The 19,037-nt window shown below is 46.0% G+C and overlaps 1 protein-coding gene across 2 annotated transcripts in view; it reads left to right on the forward strand.

The window, feature by feature from the left end:
- Positions 1-19,037, forward strand: part of FLVCR2 (FLVCR heme transporter 2) — a 32,978-nt gene that overhangs the window by 8,602 nt on the left and 5,339 nt on the right. For both annotated transcript variants that reach the window (XM_058026621.1, XM_058026620.1), the window contains exons 2-9: positions 2,307-2,448; positions 3,646-3,786; positions 8,652-8,719; positions 9,431-9,534; positions 16,162-16,272; positions 16,661-16,766; positions 17,173-17,284; positions 18,255-18,310. In XM_058026621.1, the coding sequence (XP_057882604.1) occupies positions 2,307-2,448; positions 3,646-3,786; positions 8,652-8,719; positions 9,431-9,534; positions 16,162-16,272; positions 16,661-16,766; positions 17,173-17,284; positions 18,255-18,310 (840 nt within the window). The remainder of the gene's footprint in view (positions 1-2,306; positions 2,449-3,645; positions 3,787-8,651; positions 8,720-9,430; positions 9,535-16,161; positions 16,273-16,660; positions 16,767-17,172; positions 17,285-18,254; positions 18,311-19,037) is intronic.

Genomic DNA, 19,037 nt, shown 5'->3' on the forward strand with positions numbered 1-19,037 from the left:
TAAACAATTTGCAACACAGACTCTCAATATCTTCTCTGCTAGTTATATCAGGTAGATCCTTTTTCAGGATTGAGCAGCTGGAAGGGGATTGGAAAAGATTGAATCTCAACTGTGGTCCTGGAGAAAAACTTGTGTCAGAGGTCAGAATAAAGCGTGGGTCTCTCCTCCTTCCCCTGCTGGTTTGCTGCAGTTCAGCAGCTCATGTGATTGCATGTGATTGCAGAGAGAAGGAAGCCAAGAAGTACCTGGCACAGGAATCCAGCTTAGTTCTTCCAGGAATGAAACAGTGGTAAGAGAAAAGGTCAGTTTCCAGTAAGGTGTTTGTAAACCTTACTTGGGAAAGGGTGAGGGGCACATGGAAAACCTGATCTATGAGACTCAATAGGACTCTTCCCTCAAATGGAAAGGAGCATTGTTGAGACTCTTCCTCAAAGGTTAAATCTTCAGAAATGTTTTGGAGATAGGAGTGAAGCCCAAGCTGGCTGTGTCCTGGGCTGACCAGGCACACCAGAGGCACAGGCCTGCACTTGGCCACAAGGAGGACAAAATAAATGTGCTGCAGAGGCAAGCAGGCTTCTGCCCTCTACCAGCCATCTCTGAGAGCTTCTGTGCTTGATGCCATTACCTTTTCTGATGCAGCTGCAGGCTTGGGAAGGGAAGGGGAGGCATGCAGTTTGATGGAGATTAGAGCTTGAAGCCTCTAAGCCATGATAGTTGTGCTCACTGTAGTCACTGAGCAGTGCAGAGGAGGAGAGTCAGCCCGAGTTGCTGTGATGAGAGGCTGGGCATAGGGCATATCTGAGCAAAACTGAGCTCTGGCAAGTTTAGTCCTGTGTCAGAGTCTGGCTGTGCCATGTGGGATTTAGGAAGGCTTATCCTTCCTAATGATCTTTTAAGTTTCCTCCTAAACTAAGTCCTTGAATTGCTATCTGGGATGGCACAGCTTGGGTTTGTCTTCAGTCTGTGTAACCAAACCTCAAATGTTCTTATTCTTGACAGTGCCTTGAGCTGGTGGGGCACATCTGAAATCTCTCAGTGGCTCTTCTCACTAGCTCCCTGTAATGTCTGAGAGAATGAATGTAGTGTAGATATCTGTTGCTCATTCTGACCCAGGATATTCCAGGTCCCGGGGTACTGTGAGGGTACTGTGTGACACAGGAGAAGTTTGGCCAGACGTGGTTGAAAGTCACTTTTTTGTAAGCTAAATGTGGTACCTGAGGGCAGCAGATTGCTTAGGATTCAAACAGAGCTTTCTTCCTTTCTGAAAGGTACACCAGTTGGATGGAGGAGTAGGGATTTTGTGGAGAGTTTTCTGGGGCTGGGGGGCACAAGCTGATTTTTAGCTGATATATGCGATATGGCAACTGAAATATATTTGTTCTGAGATCTTTGTCTTGACCAGTAAGTCACGTCTTCCAGAATGAGTCTGTCAGTGTCCCAGAAACATTGAGATATGTGTGCAAGGAGGTTTTGCTAGAAGTCAGCCTGGGAAAGTTGTCCAAGCTCATGCCTGGGTTACAGGGCTCTTGGGTCTTCTGCTCTGTGCTGACATGCTTCAGTGAGGTTTATGGGCTGCCCAGAACTTGCCTTCCTTAGTCCTTGCTTTCTGTACACTTCAGAGCAGTTTTTCCAGGGACAGTTGCCAAGCTCCATTACTAAAACAACCTCGACATTGTCAACACTTCCTTTGCTTTCACCCTGATGCTCTTCTAGGTTCTCCTGATGGTTATAGGATGAGCTTTGTCCTGGGAGGATGCTCATTTGAAACTGTATCAAAGTTGGCTGAAACAGATTAATATCTCAGTTATGTAGAGTGGTCAGGTGCCTTGGCCCTTGCAGTTATGTTGTTGGAAAACTCATTAACCCAGCAAATATTTTGGTGCTTCGTTTTGATGGTCTTGATTTCTTCTATTTTTAATGAGCAAAACTGGATTACCAGGTGATCAGGCCAGCTCTAGAGCAGGGGCAAGGTAAGGAATGGGATGTGTATGTGAACAGGAGCATATATTTGTGGGGGAGGTCAGAGCAGGCAAGACCTCCACTTTGATGAAGCCAGGTATTCATTCTTCTCAATTGTGTTGTAATACCTTGCTTTGAATATCCTGACAGTTGTAATTGCAGTGAGGAAACCTCTCTTATGGCCTAATTGAAATGGGTATCTGACTTTTAATTGTTGGATGGTAAAGAAGAATTTCATCTTGGTTGTGAAATTGGATTAGGCTCAGTTGAGCCTGCACTGAGCTGTAGGGTAGTGGCCCTGTTGCGGTTTCACGTCATGCCTCTGTTTATCCCCTCTCTCTCCTCAGCTTGGCATTGCTGTAGGCTTTCTGGTCCCTCCAGTTCTGATCCCTAATGTGGAGGATGTGGAGAAGCTGGCCTACCACATCAGCATCATGTTCTTCCTGACTGCAGGTGTGGCATCAGCCCTGTTCATCCTGGTCATTATAGGTAAGGAGGTGGGAGTGTGCACATGAAACCAGATGGGACTGACATCAGCCGATGTGTGACGGGAGCCTGTGTGCCAGGACATGGGCTGGGCAGGCCATCTGGGGAGGTGTCCTACCATGCAGCTGACAGGCTTATGCAATACTGTATCTTGCTGCTTCAAACCCTTGATGAACAGCACATGTTGAAGGGAGGTTGTCAGCAAGCCTGCCAAATTCTTAGTTTTGTCCATTGCTTGCATAATAAATTCCAGGCATGAGTAAGTCTTTGAAAAACCAGCCGAAATCTTTCATAGTCATCTTCCCTACAAACACGGTGCTGGCCCCTGGGTTATGTCTGGGACCTGCCTATCCCTTAAGAGTAGAAAGAGGCAGATTATACGGCATCACAGAAACAAGCTCTTCCCAGTTATGAGTGAAAGCAAAAAAGCATGAAGGACAGTAGCAGGACACTAGAAATGCAATTCCCTGCTTAACACATTAAGTTGAAGCCAGATCTTTAGCATGAAACATTGGCATGCTCACTGGAGAGCTGAGTTTAGTTGCTGAATTCCATGCAATTTTTTTGATAGGCTCCTCTTGCCAGTTTGTTCTGTTGCTGATGGCTGAATCAGATGTAGCTGCAAATAGTGTAGGGCAGGGAATGGACAAGGTACAAAAATGCCTGTCTAGCACCTGGCACAGCGGTATCACCTGTGACTGGGATTTCTGGATGCTACTTTAATGATAGTAAGGGGCAGCAGATGGCTTGGCCTGAAATAAAACCTGGGAAAGGTTATTGTTCCCTGGGCACTGGCCACTGCAGAACACTAGGCCACCTTTGTCAACTGACTTGTCCAGTTCTGCTTTGTCATTTGTAAATCCACATAACACTTTTGCACCTGGATGGTCATCCTTCTAGAGACAAAGGCTGATAATAATCTTGAGAACTCTTTTGGTGCTGCTGGACACTGCCTACACAAAAATCTAATTGAAGGCAAGATGTTTCCCTTGGGAAGGAGACAGGAGCTACTGCTGGAAGAGAGCTGTTCTTTCTGTTCCTGGATAAGTTCATGCATGGAGATCAAAGCTTAAGGAAAATGGTGTGTTTTGTGCACTTGGTTCTACAGTCCCTCTGCCATCCCTGAAATGGCACAGTGTGTGCTCAGGCCCCTCAACTGTACCATTACAAACAGGTGTACTTTTTTGTGTCTGCTTTCAGTCTTCAAAGAGAAGCCCCCGAACCCTCCAAGCCGAGCTCAGGCCCTGATCCAGTCCAGACCAGCTGCAGAGTATTCCTACGTGCAGTCAATCCTCCGCCTGCTCCGCAACACCAACTTTTTGCTGCTTATGGTCACTTATGGTAAGGTCTGGTCTCCTTTCTTCTTGTGCAGTTATCACAGCTTCTCCCTTCCTCTCTGTGCTCTGCTGGGATAGTAACTGGCTTGAGTTGTTTTAGGGGAACATAAAGATAGCTCCCCTGTGCTGCCACAGACCAGGAATCCTTATAGCCCAGTCCTCTTCAGCAGTGGTTACCCGTGAATGCAGCAGGGAAGAACAAAAGGAAGGCAAGCACGCAGAGGATGATATGCCCCTACAACCGTTCTCCCAGTCTTTGACTGTTTGCTGTTTAGGGAATTTCCTTATCTGTTCTTTTTTTCTAGTAATTTAGCTAATTGCAGCAAACCAATCGAAGTGCTTACATAAGAAATGTATGGAAGTGTCTGAGTGCAAGTCACAGAACTGAGTGAAAGTAATTTCTGAAGGCAAGGACATGAATATGACTGCCAGGCATCTCTGTAGAGGTCATATGGAGTATGCAGATGTGCAGACTGTCAGCTTTCTAGGCGGTCCCTGTGAAGCACTTGGGAGGAAGGACTAGAGAATATTTTATGCCATCTGTCTTTGCATGCTGAATTTGCTGCTTGCTTCTCTTCAGTATTCTCGGTATATTTGTTTGAGGGCAGTGTGATGTGTTGAATCTATTCCCTGATGCTGAATTGGCATATGGAGAAATGTTTTTCTTACTAGCAGAAAGGCCATTGTGGTCTCTGCCTGGCTGCATAATAGGGTATACTGTAGCCAGTTAGTCTGTGGGTAGTTTTGTCCTCAGTCTTCCTACCAGCTCGCTATGGAAGCTTCTCAGAGGGACAGTTAAATATTGCTGAAAGTTCTGCACATTCTGCCAGCAATTGTATCTGAAAGGCCTTGTGGATGAGTGGGCAGGTTGGAGAGAGTCAGATGGTGGCTTTGTACTTGGTGAGGATGCTAATGGTCTTTGGAGTTGCTGGAATCTCTGTTCCCTTCCTTCTCACTGAAGTAGGAATGCCCCTCTCAGATTGCTCTTAAACTCTCCTGGTTTGCATTGCAGCTGCTGGGTTTGGCTTTTTGTCACCATAATACCCTCTCAGAAAGTGAAGACAGAAAAATCTGTCACGTCGAGTGTGTCTAAAGTTGGATTGTATCATCTGCTCAGTTCACATTTACCCTTCAGGAAAAAGAAAGGGGAAAGCATCCGCTCTAATAGGTATAAACAAGTCCTAGAGGAGAGAGGAGGGCTCTCAGTACAAAGAACATGTTTAGAATCTGACCTTCCTGGGATAATTCTTTTCTGGCAGTCACAAACAGTGTGGAAAATCTGTTTAGTGGCTCATAATTCATTTTCCCTTGCTGCTGGTCTGTGCATTTTTTCTTTTCCTCTCTGTGTCAGCCTCATGCCAATCTCCAGCTTGACTTGAGATGGTGACTGTTACTCAGAGAGGGAACTATGCTGTGAAACTTTTTTTTTTTAGCTTGTCTGGGTTTAATATGGTGACAGTTTTTCCTACTCAAGTCAAAAGTTACGTTGGCCGAGATTTAAGACATCTGCAGCCACATGAGTGCAACTGAGTCATCCTGCCCACCTAACACAAAGATATCTGCAGCCTGTTGGCTTTTGTGCTAGCATAGCATGTATCAGGGAGAGAGGGGCTAACCTGCTGCTTGTCCATCTTGCCTGGCTGTAGAAAGAATGAGGATCCTTCCACAATGACAGGTCAGAACACATCTGCAGACCTCTAAGATCTTGGCATTACCAGCAGCCAATGGTTCTTTTCTTGTGGCACGACTTGCAGTGCTGGACACAGTGGTGTCACCGCAGCTGTGTCAGATGCTCGTGAACTGATTTTCAGGAAACCCTCAGAGAACCTTTTCCCCAAGGCTGCTGACGTTTCTTCCATAAAACTGAGGTATAACATGGAATGGGCATTAAGGAATTCCAAGTCTACGGGGTTGGGCTTTGCATTGGAGAGCATGTTGCTACTCAGAGGCAGTAGGCAGGAAAAGGGTGAGAAATTCTGGGAAAGAGTAATAGAATGGGAGTCATGAGACAGTGTTAAAGAATCAGCATTTGGAATGGTGATGGGGCAGTGGGACCTGCATAAGGAGCCATTGTTGGGTAGTATTACATGGGTGAACAAGAAAGAGTCTGGCAAGTAGGTAATAGGCTGCTTACCTGTGGGAGACCTGGGTTCTAGTCTCAGGCTTAATAAGGGCTCTGTTTGGAGCTGTAGGCTATAAACTTCCCTGTTCTGGCCTCTATAAAATACCCCAGGAGACACTGGGGTATCAAAACATTATTCTACATTACAAGCAAACCATGATAACTAGCTAAAGAATCAGGTGGTGTTGGACCTTCAGATGGCCACTTTTGGATGGCAAATGGCCACTTTCCCATTGGAAGCAACCATGACCTGTTTTATGGTCATTCAAACAGCTGTAATTCTCAGAGAAGCTTCACTGAGCAGCTGTGACAAATGAAGTGCCTACAACTTTTCTCAGCCCTCGCATATGCAAATTTGACACATTGTCTGATTCTTAGAATGTTTTACTTGACTCTGGTGCCAAGTGTTGCTGCCAGCTCTTACTTTTTGCCCAGCTTGGGAGCAGAGGCTCTTCCCTGTCTTGGAAATCACAAGGATCACAGAGCTGCTGTAAAGCTGGTTTACTGACATGTTAGTTACCAGAGCAGCATCTGGCTGTCTTCACAAGGCTGCTGTCCTCTTGCCTGGGTGAGAAATAGAGGTGCACAAATGAGTGGTTAATGTTTATGCCCAGCTTTGAAGTGAAGAAACAGAAGGGCTGTGCTGATCTGCCATACTCCCGTGTCCTTGCACTGCAGCTTGTGGTGTCCCCTAGTGGGCGGGATGCTCCAGAGGTGGAGGTCGGATGAAGCTGATTTAGGGTGTGTTATCTGTTTGCCATAGCTAAGTGTTGCAAAGAGACAGCTTTTATGGCTGGAGGGTGCCTCCTTGCTGAGAGATCTCCAGTTGTTCTCCCCCATCCTTGGCTGCTGGCCCTGCCCAAGTTTCCAGTCTTCTGAGTAACTCTTAGTAAGGATTGGGTTGATTCTCCTGCCTAATGAGCATGTCACTCAATTTTCTAGCCTCTCCTGTAATCTTCTGACAGAGGATTCTGAAGTGGGAAACATTGTCGTGGGCAATATTTGGGATCACTTGCATAAGAGTCTTTGTCTGTTGTCTGTGCTATACAGCTGTGGAGTGAGCTTTACTTAATCAAGGAATGGTTTAGAATCATTAGAAGGGCTCTTAAAGATCATCTAGTTCTAACCCCCATGCCATGTGCCAGGACACCTTCCTCTAGACCTGATCACTCAGAGTCCAGTCTAGCCTGGCCTTAAACATTTCCATCTATGTCTTTGGGCAGCCTGTTCCAGTGCCTCACCACCCTCACAGTAAATTGTCATGTTGTCAGAGATGGTGTATGAAGGTAGTGTGATGCACCCTCCAGCTGCCAATCTTGTGGCTGCTCACAGTGCTGTGTACTGCAAAAGACATCCAGTGCTCAGTGGAAGACTGGGCTAGGTGCAGGATTGCTGAGTACTTAAGGGGAGATAGGGGACTTCAGGGTTAGCAAAGCTCAGAGCTTTGTTCACTCTGTCAGAGCTCTGCCTGCTAGACTGCACTTCTGTATCCAGTATCCTTAGTGTCTGCTTTTAGCTGAGGCTTAGAGAGGAAAAGTAGGAAGGGGGAACTTGACGTGTATCTGTTTTGTCAGGATTTCAGGCATCTGTGCCAGACTTTAAAACCATGTCTCCTTTTGGAGCCTATAGATGTGTGAGCTGCAGTGGTAAAATCTGTCCCCTTCCCTCCACCCATCAGAATCACTGAAGCCTTGAAGAGAAACCAACTGCAAATGTAAATGACTTTCTGAGAAGAAAGTGACATACTAACTGTTACAGACCTCATCAGCCTGGGGAAGGTTTCTCAGTATCGCCCAAGGTGAGAGTGGAGCCGTTGCAGTACTGCTGGTCCAGTGCACATGTGTATGCTGCTGCCTGCTGAACAAAGCTGTTGGGTTTTCTGCCCTTTGGGGAAGGCATTTAACCAACGAGAATTACATGTAAGATGCAGCTGAGTGTCTGAATAGGGCTTGACCAGTATCACCCCAACAGTTTCATTCTCACCTTGGGTGATACTGAGAAACCTTCACCAGGTGGTTGATCCTTGTAGCAGTTAATGCAAGTTCTCTGTCAGAAACACAGTTACTTTCACGGGGTTTTTTCAGGCCTCAGCGATAGCTTTTAAAATGCAAGACTTTTTCCATGCAGACACACAGCCCAGGTGCCTGAGGGTAGTGCTGTCTGTGCTTCACCAATCAGCTTTGCTCCCACTTGTCTTCTGGCATTTCTTGCCTTGGAGAGAATGTTATTTACTGGCTGTCAGCAGGGAGAATGCTGACCAGGCTCTTCTCTGGGAGGAAAATACACAGGTCAATGACACTGTTGTTAATTGAATCTCAGGTCCTTGTTCAAGGTATGGTGCTGAGGCAGATGCTTTTCTAGTTTTTTTACTTGGCTGGGAGCAGAGGAGAAAATTGCAGTGCTAAAAGATGAATCTGGCTGCTCACAGGGTTGCTCAGAGGGTTGAAACTTTGTGAAGGAGTTGCAAGACCTTTCAGTACCAGAAATGTGCACAGCCCTTCCTCTAGCTGCTTAGATAGGAACCATCCTGAAACTGCAGGGTTCTTCCTTCTGCATGCTGAGGCCTGGATGTTGGTCTGCGTTTCTTTCAGTATCCTATGTCTGCCAGTCTGGCTCACTCTCCTGAGACACTGCAGCCTTGTTCTGGATTGATGGTCCCAAAGATTTCTCTCTGCGTTTCTACCATTTCACAGCCCAGCAGGAGAGGAGCAGGCTCTGAATATGCTGCATTTTTATCCCCTTCTCAGGTCTGAATGTAGGTTGTTTCTACGCCTTGTCCACTCTGCTGAACCGCATGGTGATCCATCACTACCCAGTAAGTGCATCCAACCCTCATGGCCCTCTCTGATGCTTGCTGCTGTCCAACACAAGTTGGGTCCAGCACAAGTTGGCTGTTCCTTTTTGCCTTTGCACCACCCCATGCAAAAGCTGATGAGCTCTAGAAAAGACGGCTCCTTTGCACCTTAATTGAAAGCATTTAGTTATGAGAAAATCTTCCAGTAATTTCCTCTACTTGTTTCTAACTGTGATTTCTGCTGAGACATCTGTTCCAGGAGGTTGCCCATGCTCATGCTCTGGTGGCAGAAGGATGGGGTTCTTCTGTACCTGAGCTATTGTACAGCTCACTGCTGGTGCTGCATGCCACAGAGCTCCTTTCTGTTCTGCCTCATAGTGAGTCCCAGTATTTCCTAGTCAATCTGGTCCAAATCCTAACAGCAAGCTTCGTAGAGTTTATGCTAACTCCTTTGAGACTATCTGCTCACGCTGGCCAGTACACATTTTTCTCATAGTTGGCTCAGACATAATTGCCACACCACTTTTTTTTTCATGGACCAGAAAGCACTGGCTCATAGTGGGCCCAAAAGTGTTCCTGCAAAGGCCAGTTCTGGTTAGTGTGTTACCAGCAGAAAGCACGTGAGAAGACTAACTTTGCTGTCTCTTCCTCTCTGGGTTTTGTGCACTTTGCTTTTGGTTGGCTATGAGTTAGCTCCTGCACTTGTGTGAGTGTGTATGTGTCTCACCACAGGGGGAGGAGGTGAATGCTGGCAGGATTGGACTCACCATTATACTGTCGGGGATGGCTGGGGCTCTGATCTCTGGCATCTGGTTGGACAAAACCAAAACCTACAAGTAAGTCCCTTGTTTGCCCCTGTGCCCTGGTGACTGTGCTCTTCCTCCATACTGTGCAAGGAGGAACCCTGTGCAGTTGCAAGTTGCCACTGTAGAGACTGAATCATTGGGAGGATTTGTAGGGAAAAAAAATAGGGTTCTTCCAAACCCAGTTAGTGTAAGGTGAAGTTTGGAGCTGTGCATTAGCCAGCACTGGGCCCATACGAGATCTGGTGTTGGCGGTCCCTAGGGAGGCTCACAGAGAAGATGAGATGGCCCAATAACTGCTTTGCCAGGGATGAGAGAGTTCTTGGCACAAGCAGAATCAAGACTGTACCAGACCATTTGTCAGCCCTTACAAACCAGCCTCTGTGAATTTTTGTCCAGTTAATGAAAGGCACATTGAATCCAGTGCCCAGAGGCATTGTGTTGGTGGCGTGCTGCTGTATTTAGGGCAGGCACAAGGTTATTGGGGTTACGGGTGGATGAGGCTGTGCTTGTTGCCCTATGAGTTGGGAAGGCAGATCTGGCCAGCATGCTTTGCCATCTGCAAAGGGACAGTTAAGAGTCTTTGCTTGTCCTACAGTTCCTGGTCCTCAGAAACACCTCTGTAGGATATCCCAGGTGATACAGAGAGACTCTTGTCTATTATACTGGGGTCCACTTAGCTTTTTGATTTCTGTGCTGGCTTTGAGAACTGTGCTACAACCTGTTGTCTGAGCAGGTTGGGTGAGAGGGGGCTTTACTGGTGATGTGCTGGTAATGACTTGAAAGCAATTTCAGAGTTTTATTCCTTGCAGCAGCTTTTTATCTGGGGGAGTCCTACTGTCATTATCCTACCTCATATCTTGGGCCAGAAATGCAGTCTCATTGTAGACAGCTTAGATTAATCTGGCTGGCTGTGAGCTTGCAACTTCTGAAGTGGCCTCTGGCCCTAGCTCCCTGTGCAGTGCAGGGATCAGAAATAGAAAACTGGCTTCTCTAATAAGAAATAACAGTAGGTGAGGACTTCTGGGATTGGCAGGTTGTTTGTTGCTGTGTCTAGATGGTTGTGGCACTGAGTAGTGCTCATGTGGGAGTCCTGGGAAATAGAAATACAACTGTTAGAATTGCACTGCTAACCATGCAATGTCACTTGTCTCTTTCCAGCCCAGGGCTAGTGTTAAGGTAGCCTCAGCTGGAACTGCTAGACTGGATGATCTTCCTGATTCTCCATAAGTGAGGTTAGGTTGCAGCATGAAGGCTCGAAGAGCTTTGTGACTCAACATGCAGAGCTGGGACTTGAAATTTGGGAGAACGGGAGAGAGACAAAAATCCACAAATCCTGTATTTGTTCTGCATCCACTCCTTCCTTGGAGAGATTACATAGGTAGGCAGAGCTGGCTAACAGTGCAGAAGAATAGGACAATGTCACCTGTGGGGTTTATTCTACAGACCCCAGGGCCTATTGGGAGATAGTTTTAGCCTTAGGTGAGGAAAAACCCTGCTAAGAATTTGTTCTCCATTACAGCCTACAAAATGGATTTCTGTGAAACTAGCACATTTTTTTTTTCCTGAGTGCTACATAGTCTTTATTTAGCCCCATTTAAAAGTCTATTTAAAAAAAAACTGTCAAGATGCCAGATGTTCTAGGTGGGTACCCTCCCCCTTCCCTCTGTTGCTGAGATAGTGTCAAGAATAAAATGGTAAGCACATGAAAATCAGGAAGGAAAGATATTAAGTCCTTTTTTTAGTCAGCTTGCAGAGAGAGGGAAGCAAATGAATGGGATCCAGCTGTGATTGAGGGGAGCAGTGGAAGGTTAATAACAGAAGGAATTGCAGAGCTCTACATGCATGTTTGATCTTTACTGTACCATCAGCAGTTCCTTGAAAGGGTGAGGCTGTGCTAAGTCAGGCTTTCCCCATCTGTCATGCTCGGGCACCAATAAGCCTTGCACTCTTGCTTTTATTTGGCAGGCAAGTCCCTGCACTGTTCTTGTTTTTGGAATAGCAGGTGCAAATTTGGTCCATTAAAATAAACACATGGGTTATGTAGTGATGAGCGAGCAGTGCAAGAATTGGGGTTGCCTTTGGTGGTATGGCTTGTTGAGAGCATTCCATCTCTTTGAATCATAGAATCAGGAGAAGACCCTTATAGCTTTGACATCAAGTTCCTGGCTCAGAGGACAGATGAGGTTGTGACACCTGGAGACTGCTGGGTGCATTGGTGTTGGTAGGGTAGTCTGGCTCAGAATGAGGTGTTTGGGAACTGAATTAATCAGCACTTCTCTTTGGTTATGCTTTTCTTTAAACTGCGGTGTTCACATGGCCTCAGATCAAGCTGGTTGCAGTCAGTACTCTCTGCCTTCATTGCTGCATCTCTATAAGGCAAGATGTCAGAAATACCCATCTCTCTCTCTCCATTGACTAGGCAGAAGACCCCAAGAGGTGTTTTAGGTCTGTACAGATGCAAAGTACAAAAATTTGGGGGAGGGAGAAAAGATGGTGGAGGATGAGGCACTTGGCTCTCTTCCAAGTGAGAAGATGAGTGCTCTCTCAGCTTAGCCTGACCAGCAATATGGGCGTTCTTATCATAGCCTGTTTTACACAAGGTTAGTCCTTGTGTAGTAAATATGTCTTCACTCTGTCCTGCCATATGTCTTATATAAATAATTTACCAAGGCTGTCCTTTCTTCTGACCTTCATACAGGAAGAAAGTGGCATAAAACTGAATGCCAAAGGATAAGGGTGTGGTGAAAACCAAAGCAGTCTTCTCCAATTCATCCCTTTCTCCAGCATCTGACGCCTCTGTCTCTTCAGCAATGACATCTCCTGGGAGCATAGGATCGAGGGTTTTGTTTGGGTTTGTGTGCAGCCTGGAATGTGCTGTCCTCATGGCAAAGCCTGTGGAGGCCATCCGTCATCCCTGTCCATACAGGAGAGCATGCTGGAGCTACACACAACATCCCTGTGAGCAGCTAAAACTGTTGTATGTGCCTGTGCCCCTCATCCCACCTCCTGCTCCCAGCTTGTTCATTTGTTGCCTCAGATGTTGCTTGACTTTGTTTTTGCAGCTGCAATCCCTTCGTGTCACTTGCTTTCTTTGTCCAAGTGACCTTGTGAGACATGGGCTGGGCCATACCCATTCCTTACTCTGAGGCTTCTTCTGGAGCTGACTGAACAGCAGGAGATGTGTTCTTCATTTCAACCCTGTTCCCTGGGTGCTGGCCCTGCCTGGCTTTTCCCCCAAGGTCTCTTTTTTCTCACAGTCCCTTGTGCAGGCCCTTTAATCTGCCTCTTCAGAAGGTTTGGGAATGTGACTGGGAAGGCAGATGAATGTCAGGGCTGGTTAGGTTCATCTAAGTGACAAGTGTGTCAGGTCCTTCACAGATCTCCCTCTGGCTGTGCCATGGAGACTTGGCACTGGTGCCTTTGTAGCCATGCTTCCTTCCCAGAGCACAGGGTTGGGTTAATCTCAGTTTCTCTAAGGTAATGTGGCAGGATGCCTAACTTCCAGCCTGTACTCGCTGCACTAATCAGCCTGTTAAGTGGACAGTCTCTGTTCCCTGTTCCAGACTATGAAAATTGTCAGTCCCTGTAGAGCCATCATGGCAGTAGGTTGCTAAAAACACCAGAATGCAGTGCTGAATCTGCTCTGTGAATCTGAATGCTCTGTGAATCTGCTTCTCCTTCTTTATGCTTTTCTCATTCCCATGAGATTTATGGCTATGATAAGAGGCTTATTAAGCTAAACCTGGGCATTTTTCCATGCTCCAGTGCCCCTATGGCTACAGAGTATTCTTGTTCTCTAGTGAACAGGGTGTCAAAGGCCACTTCCTGAGAACGCTCTGCCTCTGTGTCTTTCCCCAGGGGATTTTGTTTCGCTGTGCACCAGTGTCTTCCAGTATCTCAGTTAAACCCTATTCAAAATTTTGTGTCTTTCTTGGACTGCTGAGCTCTAAATCTCCTTTTCTTGTCATCAGTGGTATGCTCGGGGAAGGAGGGTTTTGCTGAAGTCTAAGTCTTAAGCCTTTCAGGTTTAGGAGAAGTCTGCTTGTGTGCTTAAGGCTGTTTCCTGCAGCAGGATTTGCATTCACTGCTCTCTGTTCAGATCCTGTGAGGGTGTGTGGTGAGCAGGCAGCAGTTCATGGCTTCAGGGTGCTTCCTGGTCTGTATTTCTCACAACATTCAAGCCTGTGGTCTTGTTCTTTTACAAAGGTCTGTTGATTAATTTTGTCCTTCTGCAGCCTAATGACTCAGGAAAACTTGATACATGAGGTACCCCCGGCAGGATCAGTTTTCTCCTTTTTGTCCTCTACACAGTTCTGCAGTTTCAGTGAAGAACACCTTCAAGAGTTTGCCTGCAGCTATGAGTCTGCCTGCTCTAGTTCTCTGTGGGGCACAGCACGTTCTGGGAACTGAACTCCTCTCTCGCAGCTTGACTAATGACATAGCATCAATGTGAAATAAAGTCTTGACCACATCTGGTCACTGTCTCATTCATCACCTTTGCCTGGAGATGAAGGGTGAAGTGCAACACTTGGCAGCTGTCATGACACTGAATAAGATACAAATCCCTTGGAATACTTGAACCATAAGCCTAGAAAACTGAGTGAGTGAGATTTTTTGTGACTGTCCTGAGACCTCTGCACTGAGCCCAAACTGGCTGTGGTGAGAAAAAAAATTATAAAACTCCATGGACTGTGTGTCCCTGCTGGCAGTGACTAAACTTCAACCAAAGGCTGCAGCCACCTCTTGGAGGCCTGCACAGTATTTTAGCACTAATTGCTATGTAGTTTGGAGACTCCTGCTTGTGGAAGGAGCACCCAGTTCAAACTTGGTTCATGTAGCCCAAGTATAGAACTGTAATTCTAGCTTTGAGCTCCTTTCCTAATCATCTCTTACCTCCATGGCTGCTTGTCAGGGCATGAGAGGCATAAGAACTCATGGGACATACCTGAGGAACCTGTATTGAGCAGAAAAAAGCTTTTGCTTGCATCTCTTTCACTCTCTGGGGTTGCTGTTTGTTCAGTCGGTCTTTCAGCTCTTCTCCTTCTGCAGCCTCCAGGCACTGTGCCAACCATGTAGCAGCTCTCTGCAATGGATTATAACAGAAGTAAGCAGTCCCTTTATGCTGCCTTCATAGCTGAATTTTTCCTTTAGTGAAAACTTTGGAAAGAACATTCTCTAGAAATGATACAGCATTGGAGGTTAAAGAGATTTAACTACTCCTTTGATACACAACAAGTTTACAAAACAAAATACACAACATGCTCGCCACAGCATGTTGTTTAGTCTTTCAATATATTAAATGAGCTTGGTGAACCTTGTAAGTATGGATCAATAGCTGAAGGCTGAAATTAGCTTCTCAGGCCTATGTTTGGGTGAGAATGTGCCCCACTGACTGCAGTCATTGCAGCAGTGAAGGAGGAGAGAACCTTAGCTGGAACAGTCTGGATTTATCTGTAGTAATTCAGTGTACTGGAAACATTTTCTTACACATTGTAATACTTAGTGCATACTTGGGTTAGATTTTTGACAGTGATCATTTACATTAAAAAGGAAAAGTGAAAATAGTTTGAGATTTAGTTTCTTCAGTGGAATTCTAGGAACTGATATCAAACACATTCTTTAATGGATTAAGACTTAAGTTTGGGAGAAAGTACACAAGTAGCTTGTGGTAATACATGTAACTTCTTCCTAAAAGATTGTGATCAAGAGGTTTTATCGACTCTGGTAACTGTTTTGCTTTCAAAATTGTGGTGGAATTTCAGTCAGGTAAATACCTTTTCCTCCTTTCCCTCCTTTTCCTCATCAAAACTATGTACTGGGAAGACTTACTGCTGCCTCTTGTACTAAAAAGAGCCTTTTTTTTTTAATGTGGGAAGGGTTTTCTTGCTGTCTAGTCAAGGATGACAATTGCTAAATGTTGTGGTGAAAGCTGGCCTGGGCTGCTGCCTGTGTCTCGCAGTGCTGAGCTCACTGGTGATCCTTGCACGGCCTGGCTGCAGGTGTGGCTGTTCCCAGGGTGTGACTGGCATACCTCCTGAGCACAGGGTGTCTTGGTCTCCTCTGCACCCAGACAAGAGCTTGTGCCTCAGCTGCTGTTGGCTGAATGCTAAATGCTCGCGTGGCTTGAGGGTGAGGCTGTGAGGGCAACCTGGCTTGCATGTCACCTCTCCAAATACAGCAGGTGGTTTAAACAACAGAAAGGAGCAGCAACGAAAGCTGTTTCAGACAGCACTGAAAAATATAGGCCCATAAGACTCTAGCAGTGTTGACACCTCTTTACTTTCCTGCTTGAGAGTGCTTGATCTCCTTGGCTCCTGCTTATAAGTTAAGTATATTCAACTGACTATAGTATAGAGGATGCCCAAGAAAGATTAATGATCTCCTTAATTGGCTCTTGTTCTCTCCCTCAAGTGCCATGTACCATATATGACCAGGCACCTGTCAACCTGTGGTGGGATCTTTCTTCTGATGTGCTGCTCTGTGTGCAGGCCTTTCCATGCTGTCTGTCAGTCCATTTCCTCTGTCTGGGCATGAGTGCCAAGAGACTGGCAACTTTTAAATGCTTTTTTTTTTACCCATGTGCTACAAGCTATACTAAGATCTGTGGGCAAAAAGGAGGACTGGATTAAATAAAACCCTGTTTGCTTTTTCTTGCAGGCAAACAACGCTAGTTGTCTATATCATGTCTCTGGTGGGAATGATAGTCTATACCTTCACTCTGAGCCTGGGCCACCTCTGGGTGGTCTTTGTGACCGCTGGGTTGCTGGGGTAAGTCCATGTGCAGGCTGCTTTCCTCAGCATGTGATGGGAGGGGGTAAGCAGGGAGGCAGAACTGCTGTGGGAGGGACTGGGAAGAGCCATGGTACCTGAATGGCTCCTATTTGCCCTTCCCATCTCTCACTTGTATGTGTCTCATTTGAGTGAGGGACATTATCGTGACCCTGCTCAGCTTAATTGTTCCAGGTAAGTGGAAGCTTTTGGGAAGCAAGTGGTACCCACAGCCCCATAGATGACAGTGGACAAGAGTGAAAAGCATGTGGGCTGGCATGGCTGTTTGTGCTGGGGGTGATGCTGCTTAGAGTTACGGTCTATACTGTACCTCTTCAGTCTTCCTTTGGCAGTTGCTGAGTCTTCCTTTCTGTGTACTTCATTACAGGTTTTTCATGACAGGATACCTTCCCCTGGGCTTTGAGTTTGCTGCAGAGTTGACATACCCAGAATCAGAAGGAACATCATCAGGACTCCTTAATGTCTCAGCACAGGTAGGTGTGCTGTTTTCCCTCTGCTTGCCTCCTTTTAGGCAGAGAGATTAAATTGTAGTTCCAAGCCTTGAGTCCTATTTCTTGTCCATTATGGTGTAATGTACTGCAGATCTAAGCAGTATTTAAGAAAATACTTCAGGGTGCCAGTCATCCTTGCCTTTTCCAACATAGCTCTTAAGAGTTCTGGTTTGTCTCCAGTGAGAGATGAGATTCCACCCATCAGGGTCATCTGTCATTCCATTAGCTGCAAGGAGATGCCCCTGGATGTATTTATAATCAAACTTTAGCCTGACTAGGCCAACTGTTTGACTGGCCTCTATGCTCTGATACTTTGGTAAAGATTGGAAAGGGTTTGGGCTGCTTTATAATAGCAGTATAGCTTGACATTACCTTTGTTTGTTTGTAGATTTTTGGTATTGCCTTGACCATTAGCCAAGGGCAAATCATGGATCGCTTTGAGACAAAGGCAGGAAACCTCTTGCTTTGTTCTGTCCTGTTCCTGGGGACCATTATGACAGGTAATTAAAATTTTAAGTCTTTTGCTCTGACTTTGCCTTGGGCTTGACACATTCATTGGAGGCTTTTGTGTGCAGTTGAGTCAAAGAGTTAAGTTAGAAATGTAGTTAGCAAAGATCATATGCTGTGATTAGAGCTTAACAAGGAAACTAATTGATACTGGGTGGGGATAACTGAAACGAGGTTGGGAATGACAGGTGATAAATTAAGTATTGTAAGAGTGCAGGAACCATAAATACCACTGGATTCTAAGAATGAGAGGAGGTTTGGACTGTGACCAGCAAGTCAAGGAGCCCTGCCAACTAGACACAGATTAAGAGTTTACCATGAGGAAGACATCTTACTTCCTCCTCAGAGGGCCACTGACCCAATTAAAGAGGACAATTGCGCAGCTGTAATGGATGTTCAGCTAATTATAATACCAGGCAAGAGCTAATATTTATGTAATAATCATTGTAGAAACCATCCTGGAAACCATTTGAGTGTGTAAAACCTTTTTGGATAAATAGAGAGCAGGAACTTGTGACTTTTTTGCACATGCCTTTGGAAATGATTCTGCACGTGTTCGGTGCTGTAATAATGTACCCTCTTTTCAACTTAATTCATTGAAGAGTCATCTGTCTGTGCTTCACAGTGCCTGCAGGAAAGGGCAGAACCCACACAGCAGTCCCATAGCAGTGCTGTTCCTCTTTAAACATCTGCTCTGCTTACAAAGAAGAGCCAAGGCTTTTTTCCCTGGCTCTGGCTGGGGTCTCAAAGTTGCATCTTCTAAAGCTGCAATAAAGAATCTCTATCCTGCCTGTTTCAGAAGTGTTCTCAGCCTTGTCCAGGAGAGTGATTTCTCTTGCTCATTGTAATATGTTTCTATCTCTTCTGGGGCTTCTGCTGCTCCTTTGAGGCCTGAGGAAATTGACTTGGGCCCTGCATGGTGACTTGACTGCCTTCACATCTCTCTTCCTCCCTCTGTTCCAGCATTCATTAAGGCTGATCTCCGAAGACAACGGGCCAATTTGGAAAATGAACAGACAGTGAGTAAATCCCCCTTCAATCCCTGCTGTGCCCCTGCTATTAGCTCAGGACAGCACCCAACCTCTCTCCTTTCTAGGAAAAGGGGTGGCTTGTGGGGAAGCTCTTTGTTGACATTTTCAAACTGGATGTAATCCCAGCTCTGCCAGCTGCTGGGGCCTCTATTTGCTCAGTGTTAATGTCATGCAGAATCTGTAGGCTCTGGGGTTCTGCAGGGTTTCACACATCTTCATACCAGCTAGGGCCAGATGTAGGGCAGTGCTGTGATTGCTTCTTTCCCTTGACAATGTGTTGCGGCCTTCAGTGCTTTGCTCTTTTGTAGAGCTGAGTAACTATTATTCTAGGCCCCTAGGCTGTTAGGTTATTCCTCTTACTCCTTGCCCTTAGCTGTCAAGTGGGGTTCAGTGTATGTGACTGGAGGAAGCTAAGGTGCCAAAGCCTAAGTGAGGGCTTGAGCAACCTGGCTGCTCACACTTGGCATAGTGCTGCTGACAAGGCTGCTAGTTCATACTTGCACACCAGAGCTTGGGGTGTAATGTACTGTGCAGTAAATGCAGTTGTTTGCACGTGGGTGAACTAATTGCAGTGGATACTGTCAGAAGATGCGGGAAAGGGAGGGGACTGGTTCCTTGAGGCTATTTTCTGTATTACTCTGGGCTCCTCTTCTAGGATGTTAGCAGAGATATCCACTCAATGTTTAGGCGACCATCAGCAACCATGACTAGCAAA

The sequence above is a fragment of the Melospiza georgiana genome, chromosome 6, assembly GCF_028018845.1.
Source record: "Melospiza georgiana isolate bMelGeo1 chromosome 6, bMelGeo1.pri, whole genome shotgun sequence".
Lineage (NCBI taxonomy): Eukaryota > Metazoa > Chordata > Aves > Passeriformes > Passerellidae > Melospiza > Melospiza georgiana.